The sequence below is a fragment of the Scyliorhinus torazame genome, chromosome 2 (assembly GCF_047496885.1).
Source record: "Scyliorhinus torazame isolate Kashiwa2021f chromosome 2, sScyTor2.1, whole genome shotgun sequence".
NCBI lineage: Eukaryota > Metazoa > Chordata > Chondrichthyes > Carcharhiniformes > Scyliorhinidae > Scyliorhinus > Scyliorhinus torazame.
Genome location: NC_092708.1, coordinates 82378820 through 82394288, shown reverse-complemented (window position 1 = coordinate 82394288; position 15469 = coordinate 82378820). Strand labels below are relative to the sequence as shown.

Sequence of the window (15469 nt, the reverse complement as noted above, 5' to 3'; positions counted from 1 at the left end):
AACAAAAACCTATACCACTCCTTCCCCTTACGTCACTCATGACATTTACAGCCTCCCGACGCACTCGTGTGACATTGGACCATTGGTTTATGTGTCAACGATGTCTGGTTCCGTCTGAGCCCATGTCGAGGAGGTTGATGTCGTGGTTGCAACCAGAGATGAAGTGGGGCCCCAAAGCGTGCTAGAAATAGGATCGTGCAGATATAAACAAATGCCTTTCGGTGCTGAGTTAGTAATTTATAATTCGCATCATCTCCAATCCTTCCTCGTCTGCATCCCCTCTGTGCCTTTGTTCCTTAGCCTTGGCTACTCTAGTGGCCCACCTACAAATCCAGGTGATTCCTATCACAAGTGCAGCAGCTACAAATGCCACGGCTACCCCCTGTTCCTTGGGTTCACTGACCCACCAGAGGTGTCTCTCAATCTTTGTGACTGTGGGACTACTTGTGAGGCTACGGTTGCAACTGTGTCCACTGCCGCCATCGCGGACAGGGTTTCCTGTCTTTTAGGGCACATGTTTGTCCGCCGATGATTACTTCATAGGGGCTACCCCATTGAACCCTTAGTCTCTTTTTACCTGTCATGAGTTTGACCATTACCCTGTCCCCCAGTGTTGGTAGTTTTGGGGTATGTTCTCCAGCAAGTTTCTCTATGCTGTTGTTTTGCGATTACCTGACCCTTAAGGACATGCAGGTGGTCTACCAGATCTTTCTTACATTGGAGTACAGTTCCTTTGTTTATCTTGAGTTCTGCCCCTCTGGTTATCACCTCTTCAGGGAGGCGCATTGCTTTTCCTGTCATTAACTCAAAAGGGGTTAGACCTGTTCCCCGGGCGGGGGTGGCTCTTTGTCGCAACAATATTGTGAGCAAGGCCCGTACCAAATTAATCCCTCCCTGCAATATAGCTTTGGCTAGGCTGTTTTTAATGTTCGGTTCATCCGCTCTACCATTCCTGAGCTCTGAGGATAGTATGGGATGTGGAATCTCTGCTGGATTCCTAAAACTTTACAGGCTTTCTTCAAAGCTTTTCCTGTGAAATGGGCCCCTTGGTCAGAATCCAGTTGGAGGGACCCCACCCACCTTGGTATTATTTAATTAGCCAATATAAAGCCATGGTGCTAGCGGTGGTGTCCTTACACAGGAATGCTTCCACCCATCAGGTGAATTGATCTATAACCACCAAACAATATGTTTTACCCTGTACCTGAGGCAAAGGCCCAGTAAAATCAAGTTGCAAATTGTCCTCGGGTCCCTTGGACCGGGGCTGACTTCCCATTTTAATCTTGCAGCGACGACCTGGTTCCACTAGGGTGTGTGGTGATGTTCCTGTGAACAAGGTTACATGCACTCAGCAGTGCAACCTCCTACTGATAGGTGGCGTCAGACATCAGTCATGTGACATCTGGCCACTGGGAGAAGATTGTAAGGCGTACACCAGGACAGTCGCACATAAGGATAGTTCCAGGAGAGTTTAGGTGACTCAGTCAATAAGGGCATTTAAAAGTTTATTGGATAAACATAGGGATGATAATGGTATAGTGTAGGTTAGATGGCTTTTGTTTCGGTGCAACATCGTGGGCCGAAGGGCCTGTACTGCGCTGTATTGTTCTATGTTCTATGTTCTATAACTTGGTCTATATAACATTCTGATTGTTACTTTATCACATGTACATCAACAAAACATCATTCTAGTTAAGTCACTAGCAGTTCTGTAGATTCATTGCAGAGACAAGATCATGGAACACAGCGTGGAACAGGAGTGTTGAAGATTTGACGGTAACAACAGAAAAGGCGAAGTTAAATTGGCCAAAGAACAAAAAAACAAAGAAAAAATAAAGTATTCTTCGACCAACCTGGTGAACTGCGACCATTGCCGACTGAACACAATAAAAGACATTGAAGTTTGAGATGGAAGGTTGAAAGGCATCCAACCAGCTTCAAGTATCGGGTAACGTAGACGAAAACTGGCACGTTTTCAAACAGCAGTTTAAACTCCATGTCTCAGCCCTTGGCCTGCAGGCATAGCCTGATGAAAGGCGAATTGCATTGCTGTTCACAGTAGCAGGTCCACAAGCAATTGAAAGATATAATACTTTTGCTTTTGATAGCGAAGAGGTGAGTAAGAGATACGATGAAGTCATCGGGTACTTCGATCGGCATTGCTCTCCGAAAAAATAACATTTGGAAGATACATTTCTCGTATGCGTATTCAGAAACCAGGCAAATGTTTTGACAGTTTGCCCTTTTCGCCTGGGGTTGTCTCTCTAGCATCCGTTGTTCCGGACCCAGAGGGGTATAACGGACCGCGGAGCATCACTTCTTGTTTGAGTGTCTGGGTGGTTCCTCCACCCCTTGCTCCGTGGTCATCTCCCGGACCTGTGTCAACTTCTGTGGACAAAAACTCCGGGCGAGGGCAATGGACTTTCCCATTGTCCATGTCTCGCCCGTGGCGCTCTTGTGGCGGGCCGGGCGGAAAAATCCAGTCCTCCATGTCCGATTCGGAAACGGGCGAGGCGGTTATCTGGGGAATCCGAGGTCTGTTTTCGCATCCCGAGTTTGAATGTCTGGACGGAACGTTCTGGCAAACCATTTGAGGACGGGTACTAAGGTGCGGTATGGACATTTTCTTTCAGAAAATCTGCAAACTCTGAACTTGTAAAAGTGGTGCCATTGCCTGATACAAGTACCTCTGGGAATCTGCAAACATTGAAATGAAAAATGAAAATGAAAATCGCTTATTGTCACAAGTAGGCTTCAAATGAAGTTACTGTGAAAAGCCCCTAGTCGCCACATTCCTGTTGTAAGCTTGTTCAGCATTAAGTTTAGTTCTGCTTTAAACAGTCAGCATCAATGGAAATTAGTCCTTTTCTTGGCCATCCACAAGTCCAGGTTGGACAGGGTCCATTGGGGTTGTGATCTGGCTTCCTACCACCTCCTGTGGCCTTGTCCATGCCTGGGTGGCCCTGCAGAAGGAACAGGCCATATCCTTCGGTAGGTTTCAGGCCTTCTGTGACCAGTGGTCACTGTGGGGACTGGAGTGTTGGTTTAGCCAAAAGAGTCAATAAGATTTCTTTGTTTTGTTTCAGTTCTTGCTTCATTGTACCCTCTTAAAAATTGTACATTTTGTCATTTTTCTTTCTGCTTGATGACACAGGGGCCACACAGTGTCTCCTTTTAGTAATTAAAGAAAAGCCTAAGTCTTATGTCTTATGGTCTTAGCTAATCAAGCAGAAACAGGGACAATAATGGAAAACAATACTCTGGAAATGTTCTTTCCAATATCCTTGGCCAATCAAAGCCAGTCCAGAAGACCAAATGGGCCAAGTATTTTATACATAAAAATATTTTCATGCATTCAATATGATGAGTCTCTGCCCAAGTGAAGAACTGGTCCAACTCGCTTTTTAATGCATGCAGAGAGTCAGCATCTACCGCACCAGCCAAAGATTTAGTCCAGTGGCTCACTATTCTCTGGGAAAAGAAAAATCACCTAACATCCAATCTATTCCTATGGCATAGTTTAAATAAAATTATTCCAAGAGTTAAAATTAAGGCCTTCAAGAAAGTTGGATATGCTATGGTTGGTTAAAGTTTTTCAGTGAGGAGATTAAGTCATTATTTGAAGGAGCACAGATATTCTCACAAACTGAAATAGGGCAGATTTGCAACTTGTCACATAATACATCAACTGACCTCTTATGAAAGATGATGAGATCCAAAGTAGCTTGATTATTACTCTCTCCATTGTCATGCAGCGCTTTGTTTCTTCTGCTTCAGCAACGATTTTCCATTAGCATTGATGCTGGGACATTGTTGCATTTTCAACTACCTGAAATTGCCATTAATAAAATGTATCTTTAATATGGTTCAAGCTGAAACCAGAACCAGAAATGTTGTCAAACACAGGGTTTAGTGAGAGGGAGAAACTGAAGGAAATCAGTATTAGTACAGAAATGGTGTTGGGGAGATTGATGGGATTCAAGGCCTATAGATCCTCAGGGCCAGATAATCTACATCCCAGAGTACTTAAGGAAGTGGCCCTAGAAATGGTGGATGTCGTTGGGGGTCATCTTCTAAGATTCTACAGACTCTGGAACAGTTCCTCCAGATTGGAGGGTAGCTAATGTAACCCCATTATTTAAAAAGGGAAGTGGAAAGAAAACTGAATTATAGACCAGTCAACCTGATGTCGATAGTGGGGAAAATGCTAGAGTCCATTATAAAAGATTAAATAGCAGAGCACTTGGGATAACAGTGACAGGATAGGACAGAGTCAACATGGATTTATGAAAATGCCGGCTGCGAGCGGCTTTAAAAATGACGACCAGGTGTGCGCGCTGCGCGTGTTGCCTGCTCATCAGTGCGCATGCCTGGAGCCCAGAGAGAAACACCATCTCCTCCTGACGTCAGTCCGCTGACCCAGAAAAATGTTGAGTTCAGTAATTCCTCCTCATATATGTCCAAAATCGTTGCATTGTAATTTTCAGACGATATCCCCAGGCTGTAAACTACCCATCTGAGGAAAACTTACATTCTGTATCTGCTCTGTAGAGTCCTGAGAGAATAGTGCCTGTTTCAATGAGGTCGTTTCTCGTTCTTCGCTTATACTCTAAACTCTGGAGTATAAGCCCAGGCTCATCTCTCGCATTAAAGATAAGAGAAAATGGTGGGTCGTGAATGTCGGCCGGCGTGAGTTGTGAAGGTCAGCCGGTGGAGGCACGAAGGTCGGCCAGCGTGGGTCCCGAAGAATGGCCGGTTGGCAATAATGGGTCCCGGTCAAAAATTTTGAAAAACATTGGGGTAGATGCATGTTTCTGATGATGGGGAATCCAGAACAAAGGGTGGCAGTCTGAGGATACAAGTAAACCATTTAGGACTGAGATCGGCAGCTCTCCGCTAATGCAGCACTTAAACTGGCCCCACAGACAACAAACCCCACTCACTCAACTTTTCCAAATCACACTGAAGAATCTCTACGTCCTCCTCACAGCTCAACCTCCCACCCAGATTTGTTTCCTCTGAAAATTTGGAGATATTACATTTAGTTACCTCATATAAATTATTATTATTTTTAAAAAAATTTAGAGTACCCAATTCATTTTTTCCAATTAAGAGGCAATTTACCGTGGCCAATCCGCCTACCCTGCACATCTTTGGGTTGTGGAGGCGAAACCCATGCAAACATGGGGAGAATGCGCAAACTCCACACGACCCAGAGCCGGATCGAACCTGGGACCTCGGACCGTGAGGCAGCAGTGCTAACCACTGTACCACCATGCTGCCCTGCCTCATATAAATTATTAATATACATTGTGAATAGCTGGGGCCCTAGCACTGACCCCTGTGGTACCGCACTAGTCACTGCCTGCCATTCCGAAAAAAGACCCATTTATTCCTACTCTTTGTTTCCTGTCTGTCAACTAGTTTTCTATCTATCTCAACATACTACCCCGAATCCCATGCACTTTAATTTTACACACTAACCTCTTAAATGGAACTTTTTTCAAAAGCCTTCTGAAAGTCCAAATAAACCACATCTGCTGGCTTCACCTTGTCAACTCTACTAGTTACATCCTCGAAGAATACTAGTGGATTTGTCAAGCATGATTTCCCTTTCATAAATCCATGTTGACTCTGTCCTATCCTGTCATTGTTTTCCAAGTGCTCTGCTATTAAAAATTCTATAATGGATTCTAGCATTTCCCCCATTACCGGGGCACACTGTTCCTTGGTGGCGTGCGAACGGCGATTCTCCCATACGGGGCGGCATGGGAGAATCGCGCCCCTTGCGTCTAACATCAGCAGCGTTCTTAACACAACTGGAATGCATCAGAGGGAGGCTTCTTGCTCCTGGATCTCATCACCTTGGTCAAAAAGCGATGTTTCTTTGCTCTGTCACGTATGAATAGGAGGAACATCCATTTCTCGTCTTCCAGATTTTCCTTCACTGAAGGGTTGGGATGGGATTGTCATGTCTAGATGGAAACCAAGCAAAGGGCTTAGCATGGTTTCCTGGCTTTCAGATGAGGGCACTTATAAAGGATATGCTCACTAAATTATTACTTCAATGCAATCACAGATCCACTGATGTGCCGATGATGGAGGTCCAGGAAATCCTGGCTTTGCCCTGACTCTCATCCAGATGAGGAGGCACCGGGTTGGCACAAGGCCAGGAAATGAAATGAAAATGAAATGAAAATCGCTTATTGGCACAAGTAGGCTTCAAATGAAGTTACTGTGAAAAGCCCCTCGTCGCCACATTCCGGCGCCTGTTCAGGGAGGCTGGTACGGGAATTGAACCGTGCTGCTGGCCTGCCTTGGTCTGCTTTAAAAGCCAGTGAAATGAAAAATGAATGAAATGAAAATCGCTTATTGTCACAAGTAGGCTTCAAATGAAGTTACTGTGAAAAGTCCCTAATCGCCACATTCCGGCGCCTGTTCAGGGAGGCTGGTACGGGAATTGAACCGTGCTGCTGGCCTGCCTTGGTCTGCTTTAAAAGCCAGTGAAATGAAAAATGAATGAAATGAAAATCGCTTATTGTCACAAGTAGGCTTCAAATGAAGTTACTGTGAAAAGTCCCTAGTCGCCACATTCCGGCGCCTGTTCGGGGAGGCTGTTAGCCCAGTGTGCTAAACCAGGGTGGGAAGTGGCTTAAGCATCTCGAGGCAGTGGGCCCTCGAGAAGGTTGTGATGCTGGTGAACAAGGCCCACTGCAATGGCGAACACTGGCATGACCACGGTGTAATCAGCAGTGGTGCATTTATCGATAAATGAGCAGAACATTCATCTTGATTTGAATGAAGTTCTTGAACTGAAACTTTGAGTGGGGAGTGACGAGCACTATAGGCGAATAGCTGTTTGACTCCCACAATAATCAAATTTCTGTTATGGGAGCTTGCTGTGTGAAAAATGGCTGCTTCATTTTCCTATATTACAATAGAGATTGCACTTCAGAAGTACTTAACTGGCTAGAAAGCACCAAAGGGATGTCCTGAGATTGTGTATAAATGTAAATCTTTATTTCTAGAAAGGCAATGCTATCTGAGAATGTATTTGGGAGTGCCATTTTACAGCTTTTAGAAAGTTTCTGCCAAAAGCTGCTGAAATATCTGCTGCATGGATAAAATCAGTTCAGACTTTTAAGGTTTTGTGGTTGGTACAAGCTGGAATTATAAACTAAGAACATAAGAACTAGGAGCACAAGTAGGGAATTCAGCTCCTTGGGCCTGACCACCATTCGATACGATCATGGCTGGTCTCATCTCGGTCTCATCTCCACCTTCCTGCCCTCTCCCCATAACCCTTCATCCCATTACTAATTAAAAATCTATCTATCCCCTCCTTAAATTTGTTTATTGTTCCGGCGTCCACTGTGCTCTGGGGTAGAGAATTCCACAGATTCACGACCCTTTGAATGAAGTCATTCCTCCTCATTTCTGTTTTAAATCTGCCACCCCTTAGACTAAAACTACAGCCTCTTGCTCTAGAATGTTCAACAAGGGGAAATATCCACTCTACATCTACCCTGTCAATCCCCTTAAGCATCTTAAATACTTCAATTAGATCTCCTCTCATTCTTCTCAATTCCATCGAGTATAGGCCTGAAATGCTCAATCTCTCTTCATAAGTCACATCTTTCATTCCTGGAATTAATCTAGTGAACCTTCTCTGAACAACTGCAAATGCATTTACATCCTTCCTCAAGTTAGGAGACCAAAACTGTGTACAGTATTCCAGATGTGATAGCTGTTTGTCCTTTTTGGTGTTCTAATCAACTGATAGGTAAATCTATCTGCATTACAACTGGAAAATAAGTGATGTTATCCCTCTCCTTTGTGTGCTTAGACTGGAGTGCAGATATCTTGGACAATTGTAAGGCTTGAGAGGATTTCAGAGATGTAGAGGGGTGAGACCATGAAAGGATCTGAAAATTGGGTTGAGAATTTTAAAATCAAGTTGTTGCTTGGTCGGGGCCAATGTAGGTCAGCCAGCACACAGATGATAGGATAACGGGACTTACTACAGACTCAATAATGTTGTTCATGACATTGGGAAAGAAACTCTCCACCATTTGTGGACAGCGTTTGGTTGCCTAGGCCCCAAGCTCTGAAATTTTCTCCTTACACCTCTCTGCCTTGCTTTCCTCCTTTTAAATGTTTCCTAAATCCTTCTCTTTCACTGGGCTTTTGGTCATCTGATCTAATATCTCCTTATGTGACTTGGTGTCACACATTGTTTAATAGTGTTCCTTTGAAATGGCTTGAGACGTTTCACGAGGTGAAAAGTTCCACGTGTTTTTGAAAACTCACCACTATTCTTAGAAGCCCCCTATACCAAAAAGGGCCGACATTCTAAATGGTGATCAGGAATTCTCACTCCCCGACTCCGATACAGGCTAGAGTGGGTGCTATTCAGGTCAAACTATGTTTTCAAGTTATCCCCCGGTATAACCCATACCTTCACTGAAGATTTCATGTACTTACCACTTAGTAGCATCGATGCTGGGTCCCGCATTGCTAAGTAAGTAAAGTAGACTAATAACCACTGTTTCAGGTTAAAACTTTTAAGTTATTTTATTATTATATATTTTTTCTCTTTTTAAAAGATGCAATCACTGTCTTTACAGAAAAGTAAAAAGATCTTGCTTCTGGATCCTTCTGGTTGGTTGAAGGGACCTTCAGGCCCAACTTGACAATCAATCTTCTTTAATGTCTGGTCTGCTTTAGATGTATTCGCTGGTGAGCTTGGTTGCTGTGTTCTATCTTTCCCATGTACAGAGCTGTGAGAGCAATCTCTGAGCTGACTCGGAGCTGAATTTGCCTACTCTTTAAATTCTAGTCTTCCTTAGATGTATTAGCTATTTTAGCTCGGCTGCTCTGCCCTGTCTCTTTCCCATGACCGAGCTGACTGTAATCTGACTCTGCTTCTCCTCTCTCTCTCTCTCTCTCTGAGTTCTGCTTCTGGTTCTGGTTCTGCTTCTGCTTCTCTCTCTCTCCCTCCGAGTTCTGGTTCTGGGTAGTTCCTGCTCTGGCCTCTCGGTTTATATTCTCTTTCTAACAATTACGTTTTTATGATGTTATTGTAAAGTAACTCTTATTTTCTTTGATTGTAAAAAGTATCTTTGATCTAAACATTCTAATACAACTAAGTATTCTTTTTGACATGACTTCATCTCATAGATCTGATTACATTGTTTCCTTTGTGATGTTCAAAATGCTTTGGTTTCAAGAGGTGTTACTTTTAATTCCTGTCATTTCTATAGTTTTATTTTCCAATTGTGTCCTCAGCTCAATTTTGACTTTGATTTTGGCTTTGAATTATGTTTCGCGTAGACTGATAGTCTCCAGTTTTCATTAATTTACCTGGTATTAGCAAATTTTCACACCTAGAATTATCACCAAATTCAACTGAACCTCATCCATTCTTTTCCAGATCCTTACTAAGATAGTTACTTTCAATGAAGGTGTGAGCCATTGTTTTTGGCTTCATTCAAAACCCTGTTTGTCTTGTTTGCTAAGTCTGCTTGACCAAGGATATCTGCATTTTACAATCCTTCCCTGGCAGCTGCTGTTAACCCTTTGTGGGATCTTTCCCTGTATTCTCTCCTGTTTCTCTCAGACCAGATATTGCCAGACTTCCATGTTTCAAATGACACACCTTTCCATATTTTCAATAACACACGTTATTGTATATTAGCAATCCTTTTGTTTATTTGTGTTGTTCTCTTAAACCATGAACATCTTTCTTTCCATGCTGAATGGTAAGACCAGTAAGAAGTCTTACAAGTCTTACAACACCAGGTTAAAGTCCAACAGGTTTGTTTCGATGTCACTAGCTTTTGGAGCGCTGCTCCTTCCTTAGGTGAATGAAGAGGTATGTTCCAGAAACATATATATAGACAGATTCAAAGATGCCAGACAATGCTTGGAATGCGAGCATTAGCAGGTGATTAAATCTTTACAGATCCAGAGATGGGGTAACCCCAGGTTAAAGAGGTGTGAATTGTGTCAAGCCAGGACAGTTGGTAGGATTTCGCAGGCCAGATGGTGGGGGATGAATGTAATGCGACATGAATCCCAGGTCCTGGTTGAGGCTGCACTCATGTGTGTGGAACTTGGCTATAAGCTTCTGCTCGGCGATTCTGCGTTGTTGCGCGGCCTGAAGGCCGCCTTGGAGAACGCTTAACCGGAGATCAGAGGCCGAATGCCCTTGACTGCTGAAGTGTTCCCCGACTGGAAGGGACCATTCCTGCCTGGTGATTGTCGCGCGATGTCCGTTCATTCATTGTCGCAGCGTCTACATGGTCTCACCAATGTACCACGCTTCGGGACACCCTTTCCTGCAGCGTATGAGGTAGACAACATTGGCCGAGTCGCACGAGTATGTACCGCGTACCTGGTGGGTGGTGTTCTCACGTGTAATGGTGGTATCCATGTCGATGATCTGGCACATCTTGCAGAGATTGCCATGGCAGGGTTGTGTGGACCTGGGATTCATGTCGCATTACATTCATCCCCCACCATCTGGCCTGCAAAATCCTACCAACTGTCCTGGCTTGACACAATTCACACCTCTTTAACCTGGGGTTACCCCATCTCTGGATCTGTAAAGATTTAATCACCTGCTAATGCTCGCATTCCAAGCATTGTTTGGCATCTTTGAATTTGTCTATATATATGTTTCTGGAACATACCTCTTCATTCACCTGAGGAAGGAGCAGCGCTCCGAAAGCTAGTGACATCGAATCAAACCTGTTGGACTTTAACCTGGTGTTGTAAGACTTCTTACTGTGCTCACCCCAGTCCAACGCCGGCATCTCCACATAATGGTAAGACAGCAGGTTAAAGCTAAAACTTTCCGGTGGCTTAAATTTAGGATGCCCAGAAACGTAACTTACCATTGATTTAAGCACATTTTCCTTACTTTGGACACTCAGTAGTGGGGCAAAGCAAAGGTCTGTCATGCTTTTGCTTTAAACAGGTTAACGTTAATGTACTGTCATTACCCGCACGGGACTTACCAAGTGGTCATGATTAGACTCCCAGTTAGCCTCGCCGAATACGAGCTCCCCGTTAAAGGGGACGGGGAAACCGAAACCATGTACAGCTAAACTTCTGTACAAAGTCGCCCAGTTTGTGTACAGACGGGGGAAGAGACCTGGCTGGGATCGTTTGTGCTCTGTAAATAATAGTTATTATAATAAAACTTTATTTCTCTCTGCAACTCGGTGTGGACTCTTTCGAGGTTTACAAAATCTACACAAAGGGCTAAACTAGATTTGAATTCTGCAAGTCTCCGGGACTATTTCTCATTGGCATCCCAATTTAGTCACAGGACCAGTTCTCTTTAAACTAATCCAATATTTGACTATACTTAACATTATAATCACAATTTTGATGCAAAATCAGTTTAGGAAAATGGCACTCTGCCGCCCGTTAATTTGTCCCTCAATGTTTTGCGAATACTGCCCTCATTACAAAACAATATTTTGCCCTTGGCAATAACGCTGGGAACTAATTTCGAGTTAAACTTGACACAGGCTCAATGTTAATATACTTTCAAGTTTCAGAGAAGGACAATGTCAGTTGGCCTTCGGTCTGCCTCAGCCAAAAATCAAAGTTAAAGATCCTGTTCAGATCAATTTTATTTCAGTCTTTGCCTTGGAAACCAAGGGGGAAGACCCGGGGCCAAACAATTGATCGGTGTTACTGTCTGGACAATTTCCAGAACGCTCAATTGGGCTCCATTTGAAATCAAACCAGTCGAGTAAAAAAATCGCTGTTTTCCCCCTCCTTGGGCAACCCGGTGTTCCAGCAGGAAACCTGCAACCTGGAAGAGTCTCCTGGGTGCCCAATTTTTGACTAATGCCACAACTCGCACCTTGTTCCACTCCCTCTCCTCAACGCAATAATTGCATTTGGTGACGTGCAATGTTAATAAAAAAACTGATTGTTGACAGGTTCAGCTCCCCAATGTGCTGCCACGGGCAACAAAGGTGAGCAGTATCGCAAGTAAGTCAAATACGCGCCATGAACGTGCCTTACTAGATCCGTATAATGCGCGAGTGGGACATTGACAATAGCCTACATATTAAAACGTGTGACTCAGTTCATTATGTACACAGCCTATTTATTTACATATCGTATTTCCAGCATTTTTAATATGAAAAGGGTAAAATTAATCAATTACAAATTGGACAGGTGCAAACTTTCCTCAGAGATATTCGATCCCGAATGTGTCGCTCTGAATCTTTGCCTCTCCTGCCACTGGTGTGGTGGGCAGACGGTTCAATGGTATATGTCCGCACTCGGTAATGATCACAATTTCAAGCTTTCCTTTTTTCCCCCAGAAAGACTATTGAGGGAAACCTGGTGTGCAGAGTTCAGGCAAAATGGCAGTTGCATTTCCAGACGGTCGGTCGACTTTGATCGTGAGCTGGAAGGAAGATGTTTCTGTTGACGAGTTGCAATGGATCCTATACACTCACTTCAAAGACCTGGCGAACAGCTTTCAGGCCGACTGTGTGCTGGAGAAAATTGACTCCCATCAAATTCTGGTTATCCTGGCGGGAACAAATAGAGAAGGTGAACGTTGATCTTTCATCATCATGGATTTTAAAAAAAATTTCACGGATTCATACAAGTTTATACAAGCATTTATTACCCATCCCGTAATTGCCATTGAACTGAGTGAGGTAAAGTCGCCATAGTCCCAGTTGACCACAGGCTGCATCTTTCCCCTTTGAGGTGGAGAGCTGACCGTGGTGATTTAACCTGAAGCTCACCGCACCTCAGGTGAGGGACAAGGCTGAGGCAGCGGGCCTTCATGAACATTCTCAGCCAGTTAGGGAGTTGAACCCACAATGCTGGCCTTGCTCTGCAACGGCAACCAGCTGTCCAGCCAAGTGAGCAACTGAGTAGTTTGCTTTAGCAGTTAAGAGAGAACCCCAATTTTTTGAGTCTGGAATCACACACTGGCACATTGCCTTCCCTGAAGTCCCTGAAGAACATTAGTGGACCAGATGGATTTTTACAACAGCCCATGCTAGTTTCATAGTCCCCATTCCTGGGACTAACTTTGTTTTCCAATGTTTTTCAATTAAGCAATTGAGTTTTTAAAATTAATTAATTGAATACAAATTCTACCAGCTGTCATGGTGGTGTTTGAGCCATATGTCCCAGGGTATTATTAGCCTCGGCCTCTGGATGTCTAGTCCTGTGACAAAGTTGGGCCTGAACCTCTGTGGGGTGGCAATCAGAGTAGAAGTGCCACTCCCCTTCTAGTTTATTACTTCCAGATCAGGCCAGTCCTTTCCTGCCCCACCTTCCGACTCAGGCCAGGTGAGAATTCAATAGGGCAGTGCATTTCTGAGGCCTTCAGTCACAGGCTGCAGGGTCGCAGATAAGGAAGCCAGTTACGTGCCTGATGCCCAGAGGTTACTGGACATTATTAATACTCCACTGTATTTCCATGACATCCAAGAATATATGCTGTATCTAATGCAACATTATTAGTTTAATTTATTTCTTGAAAGAGAAACTTACTCACTCTGACCTTTGGTGTTTACTTAGTTATATTCAGACAAGTCATAACTCTAAAGGGACGCGATAGTTTATTTTTCTGGTTAACATTATGCTATTAACTTATTTTAAAACAGTCACATTGTTGTTTTCCAAACAATATTAATAACAGTGCAATAACAAGAGATCTTCCTTTCTGGCTAGTGTTAAGCAGTATTGCTGAAAAGACGCACGTTACATATAAAGATGAAGAAATTAAACTTCGCATTGAAATCCCAGTTGATGACTTTTTTACTGTCCGTTCAAGAGAGTCATATGAAGAAACAGAAGAGGTAATGTTTATTGTAGAGTAAAATTTTGTTTTCATTTCGAAACTTTTGCTCAGAAAACCTTTCAATGATCCATTTGGTTCTTTCTCACTTATTGACAATCTTAGCTTCATCTTGTGCTCTGATTTCAAATGGAACACCCACATCTCCTCCACTGCCATAGATATTTCTAAATAAACAAAAAGGAACTGAAAGCATAAGTAAATAAATTGTGGGGAAATTAATGGAACTAGGTGACAATAAACCCTCTGCATTTGACAACCTTCACCCTAGGGTTATTAAAAAAAGGTAACTGCAGAGATAGAGGGTGGAATTCTTCGGCAGCACCCTCCCAGTGACCGGAAATTTCCGCCCGAGGTCAACGGACCGTTACATGGGCCCTGTCCTGCCCGTGGCGATCTTGCGGTGAGTGCAGCCGAAAAATCCAGCCCATAGTGTGATTTTCCGACCTAACCCCCCCCCCCCCCCATGCGTTTTCCGTTGGCTCGCCATTGACTATTAGCAGGAATGTGCAGTCCCGCCGATGTCTGTAGCATTTTTGTGTGGCTCGGCCATCCTGCTGCTGGGGAACCTGTTGCAGGAAGGGCTGGTGGCACAATCTTTAGCAGGACTGAAAGGTCCCACCGGCGGAAAGGGTCAGAAATGAGTGCCCATTGTGGATGCATTTGCTTTGATGTTCCAGAATTCCTTAGATCTGGAATTGGAGGATAGAAAACATAACTCACTGATGAATCTGTATTTTGTTAATATATTTATGTGTCACCGCACTATATATCAATCTTACAGAACTCGAGACTGAGCTTCTTGGGTGAAGTCAAGTATATCTTTATTTATGTCAGTTTCAAAGTCTATTGATCAAGTCAAATTTTATACGAATACAGAATCTAAAAGCTGTTTGTCCAACGCAAATACAGATGAGTTGAATTCAAGATACAATTCAGTTCGGGGTAATTTCTTCAGATCAAAATGGACAATACAAAAATGAAACAAAAGTAAATAGCTCTTTGCAAAGCAAAGTAGAAATAGGTTTTAAAGGTTAGGTTAAAGATGAATTCAGAGAGAGAGTGGACAAAAGTTTTCTCCCAGTCTCTTAAGGAATCATAATCTTTTGAGGCTCTATCCCCTTTCTAACTGTGATTGGGTTAAAATAATTATAATTCATTTAATTTGATGAAATGTCTGTCTATCAAGTTTTAAGAGGTAATATGGCATGGGAAAACTTCTGTTTCTATAATATGGTGTGATCGGACCACCTGTTTCCCACCATGTTTTCTAAAACTGGGATGTCTGCCCAGTAGTGATAACAATGAATCTATTCTGCAACGCGGATAGTCAGTTTGAAAACTGACTTCCTTATCAGATCTTTACCCATGCTCTCAGCATTCTCTGCTGTCATGGCTAATATATGATTTTTTAATTGAAAAAAAAAAAAATTTTTATTAAAGGTTTTCATAAAATATCAATAACAAAATGAGAAAGAAAAAAGAACCCAACAGGGTTAATTACAAAACCCAATCTAAAAAAGCAACCCCCCAAACCCCTCCCCCCCCCCCCCCCGTACCTAAATAATAAGTTAACATTAACACCCCGACTTAAGACAACAGGTGTATACAGACCCT

The 15469-nt window shown here is 43.3% G+C and overlaps 1 protein-coding gene across 1 annotated transcript in view; it reads left to right on the top strand.

Annotated features, from left to right (window-relative positions):
- The window catches only part of parp9 (poly(ADP-ribose) polymerase family member 9), a 148800-nt gene that overhangs the window by 32824 nt on the left and 100507 nt on the right, over positions 1–15469 (top strand). The window contains exons 2-3 of the mRNA XM_072473177.1: positions 12351–12585; positions 13726–13853. Coding sequence (XP_072329278.1) covers positions 12393–12585; positions 13726–13853 — 321 coding nt within the window. The 5' untranslated portion in view covers positions 12351–12392. The remainder of the gene's footprint in view (positions 1–12350; positions 12586–13725; positions 13854–15469) is intronic.